This window comes from Brachypodium distachyon, chromosome 2 (assembly GCF_000005505.3).
Source record: "Brachypodium distachyon strain Bd21 chromosome 2, Brachypodium_distachyon_v3.0, whole genome shotgun sequence".
Classification (NCBI taxonomy): domain Eukaryota; kingdom Viridiplantae; phylum Streptophyta; class Magnoliopsida; order Poales; family Poaceae; genus Brachypodium; species Brachypodium distachyon.
In genome coordinates, this window is record NC_016132.3 from 35,948,728 (window position 1) to 35,967,789 (window position 19,062).

Below are 19,062 nucleotides of genomic sequence, written 5' to 3' on the forward strand. Positions count from 1 at the left end.
TGAGGTTTATTTTTGATAAATAAACAACACCTTGCGTAGTTTGATAAATTTTAGTTGGGGACAATGTTTTATATCCTTACACAGTACTAACTCTGAGACACTTATTATGTATCGAAAGAAGTAATCTTTCTGTTGGGGTCGGCTCAAGTAATTTTTCTGTTGGGGTCGGCTAGAGTGCTAGAGAAATCGACAAAAGTAGAGAAATAAAACTCAAGACTTCCCTGATAGAAAACAGAACGCCCACGCCCTAGCCGCTGCCACCAGTGCCTCGAGAACAATCTCGTTCCAGCCGGCCCGCCGGCAAGGAACGACGTCCCTGCCTTCTCTACACTTCGTGCTATCGTAGTTTTTCATAAGTTAGGGTTTGGTTAGCTGGCAGCGGCACTATGGTGGTGATGGTGGCATTGTGCGGGTCAAGAATGAGGTTTTCTCGATTTCTCGTCCACCTTGTCGACGACGATCCTGCCGGTGGCGTTGAGGAGTGTGGGATAGTTGGTCGCTGCTCTTCTGGAGTCGTAGATCTGGTCTTGTGTTTGTGTTTTGCAGGTCGTCTGTGTGTTTCAGATCTTTGGTTCGTTTTCCGATTGGCAAGGCTCGGCCAGTTTCGACCTCTCATCGTGGAGTTTCTGTGGGTAGGTCTTCTCGGGTCCGTCTGGCCGGATCTGGGATGGCAATCCAACCCTCTTCGCGTTTTCTTCTTCGGGACGTTGATCTATTTCTCATATCATTGTTGCCGGTGTCTTTTCGGCTGCTGCGTCAACAACGTTTTCCTGACTCCGACGTGGTTCGGAGGTTCAGAAGCAGCATCGAACTTCGCTCACGACGCGCCACGGGCGAGTGCAGGAGGAAGGCAACTACTTATTTACAAAAACTTGCATGTAATTTTTCTTTTACTTCAAAGATGGTTGTGTAAAAGTTGGTTGATTTAATATACGGCCTTGGCCTTCTTGTAAAAAAAACACCAAACTGCCAACCGGTTGAATTTTTCAAACGAAATTTATAACATTTGGATTGAAGAACAGACAAAATAAGTACGGAGTAAATTTGTTGGAGTACGATTTTTTCTTAATTTTAAAGAACGATCGGCTGCCTTACAACTCCCAGAACCGTCTAGAATTCCAACCTCGAGCACTCATTTCCTCAGAAATAGATTAACCACACACGACACGACTGCAACGCATACGCGCGCCAGGGGCTCCCACCAACCACGGCGGCGGCAGCAGCAACGGCCACGGAGGAGGCCGGCGGATCGGGGCCGGCGGCGATGGCGTCCGCGGCGGCGGCGGAGGGCGCGGCGGCGGCGCTCCGGTCGGTTCTCTCGCGCGCGCAGCAAGCGGCGGCGCGGTCGGGGCGCGCGCCGGAGTCGGTGCGCGTGGTGGCCGTGAGCAAGACCAAGCCCGTGGGCGTCATTCGCGGCGTGTACGACGCCGGCCACCGCTGCTTCGGGGAGAACTACGTCCAGGAGCTCATCGACAAGGCCCCCCAGGTTTATTATACGCTCCCGAAGTGTTAAACTCTGAACTTTTCCTGTTGGAACCTGAATCGACAGCAAGTTGCTAGGTGAAACTCATTTCAGAGTTGTCGCGCCTGTGTAATTAGCATTTGAGTCGGGGAGACCCATAGGTGCTCATTCTTGATGCGAGCTTGTGCATCGCAAACGGATCTTGTGCATGCTAGGTTGCGCAGTGGTGATCTCATAAATGTCAGGAGGTTTTCTCTCACTGTCGATCGGAGTTTACACCGATGATTTGGTAGCTGTAATTGGTGATAGTTAGTTCTGTGGGCGTCACATCACATGAGAAAGCACATGAAACATGTCATGCGTATATCTTATCTGTAGGGCCATCTGAACATCTGTTGCTAGATTATGTTTGCTCCTGCTTCAGATTGTTGCTTGGATAGCTATATGGTGTGATGTTCTTATGTTCTAACAGTTCACTGAGAAGTCTCTGTAGGGCCATCTGAACATCTGTTGCTAAGGTGTATGGCTATATATGAACATCCTGTAATCTGCCACTTTCTTAATTTTCTATGACCAATCAAAGTTCAAAGATTTGGCCATGTTTCACCCCAACCATTGTACAATTGACCAGTCATCTTCAAGTCAACGAGCTTATCCTTTTTCACCCATTTAGTTGTCTGAGCTGGTGTTCTTGTTGCAGCTTCCAGAGGATATCGAGTGGCATTTCATTGGGAACCTGCAGAGCAATAAAGCCAAAGCCCTCCTAGGTTAGTGTCTGCATTCTTGTTTGGATATTTTGGCAGGGATAATCGCTCTCAACTCTCATGTCTCAACTTCTAGTTTATTAGGTTTTTCCACTACTTAGAAGTTGTATATTATGTTATACTCCCTCCGTTTCTTTTTATAGGGCGTAGATTTTTCAGCGCGAATATTAACGCAGAGCACAACCGAACTGAGAAGTAGCCACTCGGTACTCCCCGCGTGCAACTGCCGCATGTCTCTCTCCAGCCTAACTGCCTTTGCGCATGGATGGACTGGCTTGATCTGCTGCATGCATGGGCGGTTGATATGTTTCAGTTAGCCCAGCGCGTGGTCTAGCGGCTGCGCGGCATGCAAATCGCGGGTGGGCGGGTGGGCGGAGGGGCGTGCGCCTTATATTTCAGAAAAACGCTGAAAAATTTATACGCCCTATAAAAAGAAACGGAGGGAGTACTACACTATCCCAAGAATAAGGTTTTGGTTACAAACATTATGAAACGAAGTTGATGCCTTTTACTTATATGTTTATAACACATATAGTTATTTCTTAAGCGTTGTCAATTCTATATATAAGTTGATACCTGATATCTTGTATACTTTATGGATCCTTATTGAGGTAATGCTTCATTTCTTCTTCTTAACATGCAGCTGGTGTGCCAAATCTGGACATGGTTGAGAGCGTAGATGATGAGAAGGTATATGATCAATTGAATCATTTCTTATGGTTTGTTCAACTGCATTTTTTTTCTAGCTTTACGCACCGACATTTAAGGTTCTCAGTCATCGGTAATTGCATTATTGTAGTTACCTTTTTCACAGGGTATCCTTTGCTTGGTCAAGGAACAATATGCTCTTCCAAGCATCATGCATATCAATAACCTCGTAAAACTTGTTTAGTTGTTATTTCCAACTAGGCCCACCCTTTCACATGTACAATCAATCATACTGAGCTTGCTTTTGATCATATTTACTGTAACAGTGTTTTATTGTGTCACTTAGGATTTGGAAATAAAATTTGCAGTGTGTTGGAGTTCATTTTTTTCTCTCAATTGCATTCGTCTTGTTGCAAATCCGATTGTCAATCTTCCATCTGTAACATGGTTCATTTTATTTTCAGATTGCTAATCGTCTTGATCGGGTAGTAGCTGATTTGGGGAGAAAGCCTCTTAAGGTCTTGGTCCAAGTCAACACAAGTGGAGAAGAATGTGGGTACTCTAATTTTCCCTACCAATACAAATGTGAACACTTTGGGCTTGATTTGAAATTTCTCAGAGCAAGAACCTTGGTCCTTAGTTTTGAACATTTATACACAACACATTTGTTTTTAGCTACTGTTAAGTGTTTGTAAGTGAAGAGTTTTGTGGCATTACCAGAGTGAACATCTGTAATTCTCAAACCTTGTTACTATTTTGCAGCAAAATTTGGAGTAGATCCCTCAGGGTGTGTGGGATTAGCAAAACATGTCAAATTGAGCTGCCCAAATCTTGTATTTTCTGGCTTGATGACAATTGGGATGCTTGATTACTCCTCAACCCCGGAAAATTTCAAGGTTATATTATGAGACACAAACTTAGTTGGACTGATATGTTTTATAGTGTTTTTTTTGGCATCATAATGTATGCTGTTTGTTGAATGCTTAGGCACTGTCAAGTTGCCGGAAGGAGGTATGCGATGAGCTTGGTATACCAGAAGAGCAGTGCGAGCTGTCCATGGGCATGTCTGCTGATTTTGAGCAAGCGGTAAGGAACAGATTACGAGAAGTGAACTAAGAGATGCAAACACTGAATAGCAATGCCTAATGACGTTTACTTCTGTTTGCGTGTATATGTTTGTGCAGATTGAAATGGGCAGCACGAATGTTAGAGTTGGATCAACCATCTTTGGTGCAAGAGAATACCCAAAGAAAAACTAGGATATCTATGTATATTCAGGCCTTGTTGCAAGACTGATAGAATATGTACGATTCGCATTGTGATAAATATGTATCCATTTCCTCTAAAATTTTACACTTTGATGTTTACACCATGTGCCATTAATAATATTGTTTTCTCACGGTGCTTCCTTTTGTTTATAGCACGGGAATCCCAAGTTCTGTTGTTTGCTTCTATGGTGTATACTGTTTGATTCATCATCAGCTTCCCAACAGTCTCTGCATTTCAGGCAGACTTGATGCATGCCTCCGTGAGACCGTGATATCAAAATGTAATTGGCCTCCACCTTTTTTTCAGTCCTCCTGTACGTCCAGTTGATTCACTTGCTTAACGGCTCCAGATATCTTCCAATTTGTACTCCCTCCGTGCCCATGTCAAGTGACTTTTTATTTCATTCTTTTTTAGGCATGGATACATTCATATTTGGGCAAATTTGAGTCACTTAATATGGAACAGAGGGAGTATATCGGAGACTTTTACGCACATATGCTTTTTAATCAGTGGCCATGGTCAGTTTACCAATGCTAATCTTAACTTCTGTGGGTGATCTACATCAAGGTTTCCCAGTAATTTCCATACACTGAGATGAGATGCCTGTGATATCAGCTTAGGAGAACAAGAGGATTCCAAGCCCTTTTTATACAATTTGCATGGAGATATCACAAAGACAAGTGAGCTGCCGGTTTCAATATCCCATTCCACTCCTTTTAATCTCAACACACCAAATACAACCCTACTGCCCTTCGTGCTGACTGAAAGATGTCGCGGCATAATGTGATGTGTTCCACATCTGGTTGAGGAGCTTTGAGCACGAAAGCGTTTAAACCTAGCGGACTAATCCACATTACCGACAACACCACGCTCACAAAGGAAATTATTGATTTTGTTGATGATCTCCCTTTGCTGCACTTGGTGTTCCTTGGGCAGCTTTTTGTCTGATCGCAACACGAAGCAGAATAAATTGAACACCACGCTAATATCCATTTCTTTTCTCCATCTATGCAGACTACTATATTAACACATTATGGAAAAAAAGATGAAACCAGTTAGCAACCCATTGTACATAAGATAAGTTGTAAAATCCTCTCTTCGATTACAAAATAGTTTGACGAATCATCAGTTGACACAAGATGAAGGCTTACACAACACATAGTTCATGGACTAAAACTATAGCAATAAATTTCTAGGTTAACCTGCAGCTGACTAACGATGGTAAGTGGAATCCTCATCACCGATGACATCATTTGGTTCACGATTCTGGAAACTTGGTTTGATCGTGCAGCTTCCTCTGTTGCAAAATGGGACTTGACACTTTCGTAACAGGCAGTTGATTTGACGAAGCGGTCTTTTGCTGTTCGTGAGCTTTGTAAACCTGCAAGCTTACAACAGATAATGCACAGATTTACATGGTCGCATTCTAGTGCACTCGTTTGAGCCTTCGTCGTACCACTTTAGAGCTTTCGAATCAAACCTTCCCACACTTTATCAAGCAGGCAAGTCTAATAGGTGAGCACGCGATAGTTCTCTCTATTGTTTGTGATAGTTTTATGAGAGTTTACAGTATCACAACCATGCAACATTGAGGGTATTTAACATCAAGTCACTAGATTGCTCGACTTTGGCACCATGAACAAGTAAAACTAAGGTCGCTGGTCGGTTTTGATCTCCTTTAAAAAGCACAAGTGCTAAAACCTGTCCAAAGAGCAAGCTTTTAGTGGGGTCACTCGTCATGATCTAGAATCACTCTCATCGCACATCTTGGTCCTCAATGGCCACTGGCCAAGATCTCCCTAAAACTAAAACAACATGTGTGGAGGCTTATGTGTAGTTTGGCAGGGTAAATGTTGTAAGTAAATCTGAAATTCAGTTATTGCAAAGTTAAATAAGTATCCAGAACTAGTAAGATGAAATCTTGCCGTTCCATTCATCGGAAGAAGGGGAAACAAGCCCACAAGAAAAGAATGGTACTTGCATGTCGTTGTTCTCTGATATGGATAGCACATGGAGAGTGGCTGAGTGGGGATCAACTGATGATTGCACAAGGATATGAAGTATGCTCTAATGGACTTCTCTCGCTTTATGAAATATCAGGAGCCTCTTGATTGCCGGGCACACTCTTCTTTCATTTTTTCCTTTTTATAGTTTTGCTGGGACGTTTTTTTTTTTTGAGGTGCCTGCAAGATGGACAGCTCTCTTGACAAAGGACTGCAGGGAGGGAGTTTATTGAACTTTATTGAATTCAATAAAATGAGTGTACAGATGCTCATGAACATCCCAAGAGAGCGAGAGTAGATTTGAATTAGAACTCTACACACAGAAGAGAGGAGTGGCTTATATAAAGTGAAGGGATTATGCCATTGGAGACGGCAGTGTAGGAAATGCAATGGCAAGTGCAGAAGAGGGCAGCGATGAAATGACACAGAGGAAATAACAGGCTTTCAAGAGCTTCAAACTAGATGGATCAAATTCAACAAAGCTCGCCGAATATTCAGATTGCAGAGATGATTGTTCGATTTTTCTTATGTATGGCTCTGGTGGGACAAAATAACTATCAAAACCAATCCAAGTGACACCAACTTATTACACTTGACTCTTGGGGTTTTAAATAGGAGATATGAATAAAATCAGGAACCTAAGTCACTAGCTCAATAGCTCCCATCAAGCATCAAGCGACAAGTATTCTCTACCCTCAATAATTGCATGTGTTACCCAAAACTCTCTTCTTCTATCAATTTAGAAAGGCAAGGACAAAGAGTTTTCTAACCATGCTCACAAGTTAGATTGCAATATCTATCAAAGGTATAGTTAAGTTCATCATCTAAGCGATGTGGACGTTTGAGGGCTAGAATGCGACCAAATAAATTCTATGCACAATCCAAAGTAAACTAGCATCAAAACTGCGCATAAAGATCTGTACCATTCCTTGTGCCAGCATTCTTTCGTTAACTGTAAATCTGCATTCTTCTCTTTGATTATTTCCTACCCTGCGTTGGTAAACAATAATTAACGCTTTAGTATCTAGTAATTCATATTTTTTGCATGACAGCTGAACCTGACTCAAGGAACTAGCATTAAATATTTATTTGTACTGTTTAGTTTTATTCTAGAGTCTTTTGAATTTAAATCAACAACTAAGAGAGGAAAGAATGATTACCTGCAGACTGAAAGTAGAGAATTATCTGCTGTTGTCACAGATATCTTCCAAGTAGCAAAGTGCATCCTTAATCCAGTCTTCAGCAACATGCAAAACATCCAATCAATGCCAGTGCAGCTCCCAGAATTCCAGGTGCAAGACAAATGGCAGATTCCTACAGCTGCCCCTGCCAGGAATAATGCAGCAGTGTTTGTACCATGCTGGAGGGTGCTATTATTAAGTGAAAGCACACAAAATAAATAAAAAAACTCGAGTAAATGGTCTTTTGCAGAAAGCTTACCTTCTCTCTCCAACTGAAACTGACAGCATGCACATCGTCGACTCGCTTGAGAGCTTTTGCAGACCAAGCTAGAACCTTCATTACTTTGTGTGCAGTGAATATTGCGTATTTGGCTTTAGAAAGTGCTACATAAGCACACAGCAAATCTGAGAATATGTGCTGTTAGGATCAATTAACCAAGACAGCAAAGCAGCATATTATTCTAACATATCTATTTCTTTGGCAGGAATTCCAGGCCTATACGATGTCATGTACCTTCTCAAAGTTCATTACTGCCATCATTCCTGCCTATGATAGCTTCAACCTTCAACAAGAAGTGCAAATTCCTATATTTGGAATCAATGAACATGTCCTTCTCAAAGTCTTGAGATACACCGCCTTGCTGGGAAACAATACACATGTTCCCGGACAGAGCAAATTCCTATATTTGGAATCAAAATGGGAGAAAAGAAAAATGTAACGTATAACTAAACATGAATCATCAAGACATAAATGGTGACATGAATAAGTACTACAGAAATAACTTACTAAGTAGTAAGCCGGTAGCACAACTAGCATTCGACATCAGTAGGAATACAACACATTCCCAAGACTGCATGACAGTTTTTTACAAAGATAGCAATATTTTAGAAGGATCTGCAAAGGAAAAGTTCAGTAAAATTTGTGAATAAAAAAAAGTATGGGAAAACTAAAACATTACAGCGTTCTAGTATCTGAAAGATACAGTCAATTCCAGAACTTACTAGCAGGGCCATAAACATTGCAGTAACATTTGCAGCATTTGGAATGCAGGCCTCAGAACTAGAGCACCAAGTTTTCATGAGTCACAATCCAAGTATCAATACTAAGTATTAGAAGGCTACGAGGACAAGCATAAAGACCTGCACACAAAAAGCCAAAATAAATGGTGAGCACATGATTTTTTTTTACGAAACAGCCGCAGCGAGCTATTTATTGCCAATAGAGAGTCGAGAGAATCGGCCCGGAGAGTACAGAAGAAATGCATGACTAGAAAGGGAGAGAAAACATGGAAAAGGAAGCACACAATAGATTTCATCTAGGAAGGAATACAAAGAAACTCTGTAACGCCATTAATCCAGGATTACATGGTTTCGTCAACATTTCTTTGTGGTAGTCAAGCTCCATTTTAGATGTACTTACCAGGTTTATGTACGTGAAGATGATACCACACAAGGAGACAAGGCCATCTCATGCGCGAGCTGTACATGGAGTCCTACAAGGCTAGAGGAATGTACAACTTCCAAGATAGGGAGCCCTGCACAGCAGATCGAAACACACACTGTTCAGATTATGAAGCAACGAGGTAAACCGAACAAACGAAAGTGACTTGTGCGTGGCATAAGGGAAAAAGCAAGGGTAATGGTCGGGTTGGAGGAAGGGAAGAACACGAGGAAGTGCTTGTTACCTTGGATTAGTCTATAATATGATGTTTGGGATGGTCTCCTTTAACCGTCTGCATCGCTGCGTTAGCTCGTTGTTTTTGCAACCACTGACATCTAACTCCTGCAGCGAACTGGGGAGGCCATTCTTGGGCAGCGACCGGATGGCTGGACAGGACCAGATCTGTAACCTGTGAAGGTTGGTGAGCTTGTTCAGCCCTGCAGGGAGGCACCGCAGCTTGTCACACGATTTAAGTTCGAGCTCCTGGAGGGAGCTGAGGAGGGAAAGGGCATTCTCTTGCTCCTTCGTGAAGCGCTCCGTCACTTTGTTGGATACAATAGACAATTTGGTGAGGGAGGACGAGAGGAGGCGGCAGATGGGAGCAGCAAGGACTCCTGCGATGTCGTCCGTCGAGAGTTCCTGCAGTTTGGAGGAAGGGGAAAGAAGCGGCTGCTCTTCCTGCGATGTCGCCCCCCAGGCGGGATCCCAACCAGCAAAGAAATTGGGGCTCCAAACATATAATTCTTTGAGCGGGCCCTGGGCAAGGAGAGGCCACAGGCCCTCGCATCTTAAATCTTCCCCCAGATTAGCAAGACTTAATTCCTCCAGAGAGGTGAGGTTCGAGAGGGGGGCCAGCGTCTCCATGCCCTCCATAGGACCGACAAGCCATAGGCGCTGCAGTGAGGATGGGAAAGGTCGAGAGGAACAGAGAGACGAGGTTTTGTAGGCGGAGAGAAACTTGGGGCAATCTTGTATTGTTATTTCCGTGAGGGAGCACATGGCTTGGAGCCCACCTCCCCCACTAGTCAGGACAAGCTTTGAACAAGACGAGATCCACAACTCCTGCAGAGAGCCAGTGAGACGGGGGCCCAAAAGCAGCAGCCCATCTTCTTCCTCATCTTGCTCCGCAACTGCGTCCTCTGTTACCACGTCTTCTGCTATTTGTTTCTGCTGCTCGACCTCAATGCCCAACCGCGTTATCTTCTCACAGTCCCGTATTTCCAAGTTAAAGAGCTCAGGGAAACGAGAGAGTAGACGTGTCAGCTCCTTCCCACTAGCCTCAGAATTACTAATCATGAGAGTGTTAACTGGAACCTGCCATTTCACATCACTTCTTGCTAACGGCAGGAACAAAATCCTTGAAACATCTATTTCAAGGGTCTTCAACGAGGTTAGCATTTGAAGGTGTTTCTCAGCCAGAGGTGGGCAATCAGCAATATATAGTTCCTGCAGTTGGGTTAAATTTTGGAACGCCAAAACTGTTTCATCTAGCTTAGGCAGATCATCATTTCCTTCAATGGTCAAAAAAGAGCTCAAATTTGTGTTACTGTAACTTAACCGCTTCAAATCTCTTCCTGCACGTCTCAGACTAACAGAGCACAAAGTGTGACCGTAAGGAAGAGGAGGCAGTGACAGCAGTTTTTCACAATTCCAAATTTTAAGCGTTGTTAGTCTAGGGAAACAAGTCCCATTCACATCTCCTTCCGAAGAGTAGCAATTAGAATTTGAAAATGGTAACTCCGTTAGTTCAGGACAATCCTCCACGGTGAGTTCTTCTATAAGTGAGAAGTACCAAGGGCAAACTTCATTTGCTACCCATTTTCTAAATCTTGGCAGCCCAATGAGTTCTAGCCTTCTCAAGTTATCAAAGTTAAGGCCTCTAATGCAACCAAAATACTCTTCGCCAGACTCGTCGATCAGCCACATCTCTCCAAGAGGTGGAAGTGATTTCCAAGCTACACCATCTAGGCGGAGAGCTTCCAAACCTTTTGTGAAAAGGTTTGTACCCAGCCATGTTGGACAAGTAACGCCTCCATGTCCATCAATGCACACTTCATGAAGATTGCTATGTGGTCGAAGGCTCTCAAGTATTTGATCTTCAACATCAGGATTTGTATTAGATCGGCCTTTGTTCCAGCTGAGTGTTAATTTCTGCAAGTGTCTTTTATACATTAGCTTTGCTTCATGTGCCTCACTTGCTTGTACATTCTCAAGATTATAAATGCCAAGTGATCCTCCTAGCTCTTCTAGATGACCCAACTCCCTTAATTCGAAACCATTACTCTCTTTTCTGACTTCAAATCTCTGTAGCTCTTGTAAGCTATCTAGTTTTCCCACGTTAGAAATGTTTGAGTGGTGTTCAACATTATAAGAAAGGAAATGGCGCAATTTTACAAGGTTGGACATATCTCTGAGCGAACTATGAGAACCACGCCTTATGTCTAGGACTCTTAATTGATAGAATCTTGATATACTGCTTGGTAAATGTTCTTTACTACCAAACTGTGGCACAAGCCGTAGGTAGCGAAGATGGATAAGTTTTGAGAAGTTGTGCAACAGAGACTCCACAGAGTAGTACATTGTTGACAAATGGACAACACGCAATTTTTTTGCATCTTTGAACAAATCACTGAATATGCGAAGAAAGTTTGCATCATAATCTCCAAACAACATCAAAGTGTGCAGGTTCTCAGATTTCAATATGTTCTTTATTTTACCCAGTTCTTTCTTAAATTTTTCATCCATAATTCCATCCCCACTATTGGCTGGGCTCAAACTAATCGACAAGTGATAGATAGATGGTGCAATTTCTACTGGTCTTGGACTAGAAGAAGCTAAATGTAGACATTCTTGTGAGGAAACCTTTAATGCTAAATCGTGTAGCAGGTCATGCATAACGTACTGTTTGTCCGATTTTCCAGTTACTTCGATGAAAAATCCATAACTAACTAACTCGTTCAAGTTGTTGCGTCCTATTTCTTCAATTCTTTTGGTTGTGTGACTTGGACGTAGAATGTCTAGTCCTATCCAGAAGTGAATTAGCTCCTCACAGTCAAACTTGTAATCCTCCGGAAATAATGCCCAGCACGAAAAGCATTGTTGCAGCTGAAACGGGAGGAAGTCATAGCTAAGCTTCAGTGCGGGCATAATATCATGATCACTGGTCTGTGATTCCCATTCTTTACTTTCAAGAACTCTTGTCCAATGATCTACAGTTAGGTTTTTTCTCAGTAACCTACCCACGGTTTTTGCTGCAAGCGGAGAACCCTTCAGTTTTTCAACAATCATTTTCCCTATTTGAAGCAACTCTCCATCATTACATTGTTGATTACGTTCATCAAATACACACGCTAGAAAAAGTCTCCAATAATCTTTCGGTCCCAAACCTTCTAGTGGTAACGATTTATCTCCTTTCTTAACTATTTCAGCTACATGAAGGAATCGAGTTGTGGCTAGAACTATGTTACCTTTTCCCTGCTCTTCTGTAAAGGGAACTAGAAATCTTTTCCACTCATCTTCGTTACCATAACTCCATATATCATCCAAAACAAGTAAAAATCTTTTATTTTTTAATCTTCTTTGAACCAATTTCTGAAGTTGGTCCAAGTTTTTTATCGCATCATCTGTTCTTTCGTTCTTTTCGTCCTCGGCTTTAGGGATGGAGCTGAGAATCTCTTGTGTCAACCTATACACACTGAAGTCAAGAGATACACAAATCCAGACTCTAATCTGGAAATGGTCTTGCACTTCTTGGCTGTTATATATGTCCTGTGTGAGAGTCGTCTTACCTATGCCCCCAGGACCAACTATAGGAACAACGGTGAGATCTCTGTGAATGTATGCACCCCTTGTAATATCCTCAACAATGGTTTTCTTCTCGGGTTCCCTCCCATACAATTTAGGCTCTAAAGCTTGTGAGGTGGTTATGGATCTACTTGTAGTTGAAGAAGCAACATTACCCATGGCACGGTTAGATCCCAGTGACTCTAGCTTGGCAACGGCAGAGCCCAACAACTCTAGCTTGGCAACGGCAGAGCCCAACAACTCTAGATCAAGGATGGAGGAGACCTTAGAACACACGGGCTTTAGTTGCTCTACTATACACTTCATCTTTCTAGAGACATCCACTCTATCAAATTTCAACTTTGGTACTCTGGGGGCATGCCTATTATCGTCACCTCGACCATCACAACGAACTAATTGAGGAGAAGAGCAAAGAAATCGTTTACCGACGGCGTGGGCACGTGAAGCGAGCCGGCGCACGCACTTGCAGGGGTCCTCTGGTTTGTAGTCGTGGATCAGAGCAGAGCAGGAGCAGCACCCGAGCTGCTTGGCGGCAGCTTTGGCCGTGTGCCGACCATCGCGGACGAGGTTGTGGAAACAGCCGCGGCCGTCGTCGTCGACAGCGGCTTCGAAGGTGCCCTCGAGTTCATCCTGGATGCGGAAGTAGTCGAGCTCGTCCAGCACGTCATCGGCGCCGTACGCCAGTCCCCGCAGCCTCTGCAGCAGCTCCCCAAGCGCCTGGCTGGGGATCTCCCTGCCGCGGGCGTTCTCAAGCATGGCCTGCGCGTAGAGGAGCTCCATCTTGAGGGCCTCGATGTTGGGGCCGAGCTCCGAGGTGGCCGCCCACGCCTCCACCAGGCCGTCGGAGAGAGGGCTCAGCGCCTTGCCCACCACCCATTGTGCCCCGGTGATGGCGGCGGGCTCCATGGGCAGAGGGCAGAGGCTGGCGGCGGGCTTGCTCACTGGATGCAGATCGGTTGGGGCTGCGATTCCGATTTGGCGGTGAGAGCTGGGGACGAGCGAAAGGGGAGAACTGCGTTGCGGGTGTTTGAGATTTGGAGGAGACGAAGGGGCGAAGGATGGGTAGTTGGCACACAAGAGTTCTTCTCGGCGGTAGAGTGCAGGGGAAAGGAGATCTATATAGACCCGAGCCACACCCCACACTCCCCTAATCAAGAGTTCAAGATGCAACTGAATTTTAGAAAGACAAAAAATATTAAAGCATCCATACAAGTGGTAATGTGAATCTGCTCTTAAAAGTTTAAGATAAGTCAATTTTTTTTTGAGAAACCATATATTAAATCAACCAACTTTTACAAGACTGTCGTTAAAGAAAGAGAAAAATAGTCCTTGGTCCGTTGTCAGCGAAGATCCTCTGAATCTCCGTACCATGTCGGGAAAGCGTCGTTGACATAGCGGTTGAGAAATCGCAGTCAAAACCCTGAGAGGCCAACGACGGTGATCTACGAAAAATGTCACATATCACAAATCAATGAATCTTTACACAAAAATGTACAGATATTTAGTATACATCTATACTAACACAACAACAAAATTTCAGATTTTTTTGAAACTTCAGAACATGATTTTCATGATGTTTGAACTATAGGGTGCACTGGATCTCGGGAGCCAAAAATCCATAATCTTGTTTAAAGAATTTGCTACATCCGTCCCTAAAAGTAAGAAGCCATAACTTTATCTAAGTTAAACTTTTAAAATTTTGATCAAATTTATAGAAAAATATATCAACATTTAGAATATCAAATAAACATATACTATGAAAAATTATATATCATAATGGATTTAATAAAAGTAATCTAGATTCATTAATTTAGATTCATAGATCTTGGTAGATTTTTCTATCACTTGGTTAAAATTCAAGAATTTTGATTTAGCATGAAGTTCACATTCAGCCTCCGAGATGTTGTAAGCGATGATGTAAAAATATTCCCACTGCTCCTTTCAAAAAAAAAATTATTCCCACTGCTACAAGTCGTAATAATTGACCCAATAATTGGACTTTAGCAAGGGATTGTTGGGATGCTATCATTGCTCGGCCCCGCCATTTGCGTGTGATTGAACTCCGACGGTCCTTTGCATGCCTTTTCACCGTTGTTGCTTGGCACCGCTGCCTGTGTCACTGTGTGTGATAACTCGGACGGTCCTTTGCATCTACTATGCGTTTATAGCTGTCTGCTGATGCCTGGCCTATCGCTTGGCCTTTTACGTGGCACCTTTCACCAAAGCTCCCGTCTTTCTTTTCCTTTACCAACTGTGTGCGCTCGTGGTCGTGGGGGCATACCATGTTGCTGCTGCAGGAGCCTGGAGCCTACACTGCGGAAACGCTGCATCTAAACGTGCCAGAGACCGTTAATTCTTACTCCGGATTCGTTGCTCCAGCAGCCTCGTTACGGACGACGATAAAAACTCCATCGAACAGAGACCAGGCCGCGTCGTGTCCTGAAAAAAAGAGGTGGCTGCTGCCTGCTGGTGTGTGTTGGTTCTCAGAGTTCTCTTCTTCCGTTCCGTTGGGTACCTACTCATCCTATATGCAAAGCGGCCAACACGAAAATTGTTTAGAGAACAGAATCTCTAGCTTCTGATCGCACCCGAAAAGGAATTTACTCTAACTAAATATTTCATATCTTGCAGCGCCAGCTTTCCACGAGGTTCGCAGACATTTTGACAAACGTACCGTTGTTACACTGAGATTGTGCGCATAGAATATCTGAATGTGTAACTCTCGCGAGACCACGACGAAGCGAGTTCCTCGTCGAGTCATTGTCGTGTCCTGTGTTACCGATCGATCAATTTAATACGAGGTCCACCACCATGACTCCATGAGCAAGCCTCCCTTCCCGTTCCGAGTACCGATCTAAGAGAGAGGAATCGGTGTGTTTTGAAAAGGAGAGGAGGGGAAGTGTATATATCATCGATGAAAGGGGAATTGGGGATCGAAGAGAAATGGAAGCTTTAAAGCTTTGGCCCCCACGACTATTGCTCTGCATCGTTGCAATTGATGTGTGAGATCGGCTGTGTGAACGTCTGAAACAAGCCGGACGTCCCGATTTTATTGTCCTGCCCCACGGGACTGCAAGGCTGCCATGTACTATGGCCTGTCACGTTGCAAGATTTTATGATTTTGGAAGGACGGCATGTCCAATAATCGTGATCGTACTGTGCTACGAAGCCCTACCAAATGAGGGCAATAATGGCTTGTCAATTCAATAAGATATATGCAAGTTATTCATGCAACCTTGCACTCTCTCCTCATTTAATCCATACTACATCACAAAAGAATTCAAGGTGACAATTTTATGAAAACCTATCATACAATTATTGAAGATGACCTAGGTGGAAGGAAAAAGAATTGAAATTTTTGCACCAATAGCCCCCTAACTGACGGTTTTGACAAAAGTAGCCTACTTGGAAACGAATTGCCAAAAAAAGCCTGGCAGAAGGCCCAAAAGGCGTCACGTAACGCCTTCCACCAACTGAACAGGAGGCGCGACTTCGTGACCATGGCGAAGGCAGAAAGGCCTTAAATAGCCCTTCCTCCAATGGCATTGGATTTAAGCACTTTCCGCCCATGAAGCTGGTGAAGCACACTCAGATGGCATAAAGCTCGACGTGGCGGCTTTTGGGCCTTCCGCCAGACTACTTTTGTCAATTTGTTTCAGACGGAGCTACTTTTGTCAAAAACGTTAGCCAAGGAGTTACCGGCACACAAAAATCGAAAAAAAATATGCATTGATATGACAGCTTATTTCGTGGTAGCCTCCATGTGTAGGATGTGATGTCAATTGACAAACATCGTTGAGTCAGCATCACCCAAATTTTTGGGTAAAAAAATCAATCCGTAAATTATACTATATCATAATAATCTAGGAAAAAGTATCATACCATTTAGATTAAAAAAACTTTAAGAAATAGGAGAAAAACTAAAAATGGAAAAAAAAATTGACGATCGGGAAAATAATTGGGGAAATGAGCAGTGGCGGACCCAGCTTTTCAATATTGGGCAGGGTAAACACTCCATTTTAAATATTTGGATGGGGCAAATACATTGGACCCTATTTTTTCTAAAAAAAATCAATAATTCTACTAATAAAAGGGAGTTTTAAAAATTATTGGATGGGCGGGCCCCACCCAACCACCCGGCTGGGTCCGCCCCGGGAAATGAGATTCTTATAAAAGCAAGATGAAAGGTCTAGATGATTGAACCTAGTTCCTTTGAATTTTACAATAGCCTTTTTTTATGCGGTCTTCTATTAATGGTAGGGTAATATTAGAGGAAATGGGTTAATATCATACCCCCACCCCCCGCGACTATATTCCTCTACCTCGTTGCAATTGATGTGTGAGACTGTGAGCGTCTGAAACAAGCCGGACGTCCCGATTTTATTGTCCTGCCCCCATGGGGCTGCAAGGCCGCTATGTGCTATGGCCCGTCACTTTGCAAGATTGCATGCATGTAGCAGCTGCAATGGTGCCGCGGTAGTATTTATTTTCCTACAGAGACCACTCTCCTTATGGCGCTGCAGCTCGGCCGGAAAATGGCTCGGTCGGAAAATAGTGCTAGCAAAAGAGAAGACAATGTTGCTTGATTGATTTCTGCTCGTATCATTGCGCAAACATTTCATTGATGCACAAATATTTTAGGAGCCGACGAACTGTCGAACTGTTGAAATAATTTACCGTTCCTCTTACCGATTTGCTCGGACGTGAGTGGAACAAATACCGCAAACTGGCCCGAAAACATTTTACGGGCCAGTTTCCGAGTTCCGATATCTGTTCCGCCCGGATCAAATCCGCACTGCAAAACGTGTTTTCGATACAAACTCGCGTTTATTCGATTCGGGATTTTCGGTATCCACTGGAGATGCTTTAAGAGCCAGCGACCTGGCTAAGCTACGCCTTTCGGAGAATTCAAAACGAGACGTAGCATCTGTTTTCTGTTTTAGAATTTTCAGAAGTTTGAGCTTAAAAATAGAAGGGCCTATTATTCTATTATTTCGTTGCCCCGCCACGTGGGTGTGAACGGTGAGGACGCTCAATAGTGCAGGCGTGCGGCAGCTCTGTTCCATGTACGGGCCCTTTCCAGACGACTTGACTTGGCCATGCATTACTGATTTCTTTCCCCAGCCTCGTGCTAGCTAGAGCGACCAGGCCATAACTTGGCATTCATGTATCATCTGCATCGCCTGCGCGTGTCCGTATCGGCTGCTGCTCAGAAACCAGAGTGCACGTGGGTTTCTGTTTATCTCTACACTCGCACACAGCACATGATATCGCCAGACGACGACGACTTGACCATTGTTGGTCAAGTCCTCCTTTCCAGGTCCAGCTGCATGCATCCGTTGTCCAATTCATTCATGGACCACCTACCAGGCTACGGCTGTCTTCACTCGTTGCGGGCGTGTATCCACAGTATTTGCAGCTCTTGATCGGTTTCTACTACGCTTGTTTGATCTGGTTATTTTTATGGCTTGGAGTTAGAAGCTTTTGCTGACAGATCGAAGATTCAAAGGGAAGCTAAGCTTCTTTGGTGCGAACTGCATCGAGGTACAGCACAACTGGCCTGCCAATTTCAGAGTAGAAAAAGGACCTGACGAACTTATTGGCTGAAGGAGAAACATCGCTTTTTAAGGATTCGCTTCAGAAGGATCTCAAAGTCCCGGCCATTTGGATGCATAATATATCTACAACTTTTATGGCTTTTTTTGGATCACACGAACCTTTTTTTTATCAGACGCTCTTTATCCAAAGAACTCCAAGAACTCCATACACAGATCGAAGGAATGCCAAGCTTCCCTGATACAAACTGCTCATCTGCCTGCCTTGTTTTCAGATCAGACGCTCCTTATCCATACCGAATGCTGAAAGATCAAGGGCAGATTTATTACACGCCGCGAAAGCCAAAAGCGATCTGGTGATGAGATCCTTCTTGCTCAGAAACGAAATCGTTGGTCTCCCTCCGCCTCCCTTGTGCAGTTGTGCTGCTTGGGCAACTGCTTAATTATTACTTTCTCCGTTCCATAATCTTGTCGAAATATTACATGTATCTAGACTTTTTTTAGAAATAAATACATTCATTTTTTGGCAAATTTGAGACAAGAATTATACAACGGAGGGAGTACCGTTCATTAATACCATATATAAAAATATTGACAAACTGCACACACATTATGGAAAGACGAAGACATATAGCGATCATCATTGTATAGGTGCTGAATAGTCAAGTTCTCATCGACTTACAAATAGTCTGATGTCCTTCGTTGGAGATGGACAGCCGATGGACAGTACTCTTCTAAGTCGTGCTAGGAGGTTCTCCTCGACTTGCAAACAATCTACAACGAAGGACATCCTTATCCGTGAGCCGCGTGCCATGTTGAAGTTGGACATTGCCCATGCTTTTGACTCGGTTTCTTGGGCCCTCCTATTTGCGGTGCTTCAACATTCAGGGTTTGGGCCTAGATTCCGCGAGTGGATCGCCACCCTTCTGTCCACG

At 43.7% G+C, this 19,062-nt stretch overlaps 2 protein-coding genes across 5 annotated transcripts; one reads left to right on the plus strand and one right to left on the minus strand.

Moving 5' to 3' along the window:
* The first annotated feature begins 1,134 nt into the window (after nucleotides 1-1,134).
* On the plus strand, nucleotides 1,135-4,309 carry LOC100822956 (pyridoxal phosphate homeostasis protein). The gene is made up of 7 exons (XM_003568877.4): nucleotides 1,135-1,486; nucleotides 2,163-2,229; nucleotides 2,870-2,916; nucleotides 3,339-3,426; nucleotides 3,637-3,770; nucleotides 3,862-3,960; nucleotides 4,059-4,309. The coding sequence occupies exons 1-7, from the start codon at nucleotides 1,265-1,267 to the stop codon at nucleotides 4,131-4,133; spliced, it is 732 nt and encodes a 243-aa protein (XP_003568925.1). The 5' UTR covers nucleotides 1,135-1,264; the 3' UTR covers nucleotides 4,134-4,309.
* An 870-nt stretch (nucleotides 4,310-5,179) lies between these two features.
* Nucleotides 5,180-13,680, minus strand: LOC100832236 (putative disease resistance protein RGA4). 4 transcript variants are annotated; one of them, XM_024459943.1, is made up of 8 exons: nucleotides 9,013-13,680; nucleotides 8,748-8,862; nucleotides 8,330-8,467; nucleotides 8,115-8,222; nucleotides 7,842-8,007; nucleotides 7,587-7,711; nucleotides 7,307-7,472; nucleotides 5,180-7,136 (listed from the first exon to the last, which is right to left on the minus strand). In XM_024459943.1, exon 1 carries the CDS (start codon nucleotides 13,476-13,478, stop codon nucleotides 9,024-9,026), a length of 4,455 nt encoding a protein of 1,484 aa, XP_024315711.1. In that variant the 5' UTR covers nucleotides 13,479-13,680; the 3' UTR covers nucleotides 5,180-7,136; nucleotides 7,307-7,472; nucleotides 7,587-7,711; nucleotides 7,842-8,007; nucleotides 8,115-8,222; nucleotides 8,330-8,467; nucleotides 8,748-8,862; nucleotides 9,013-9,023. The 4 variants fall into 4 exon arrangements, with proteins under 4 accessions (XP_024315711.1, XP_024315712.1, XP_010231698.1 ...); XM_024459944.1 differs by having other exon boundaries at nucleotides 7,307-7,506; XM_010233396.3 differs by having other exon boundaries at nucleotides 7,587-7,732.
* Nucleotides 13,681-19,062: the final 5,382 nt, after the last annotated feature.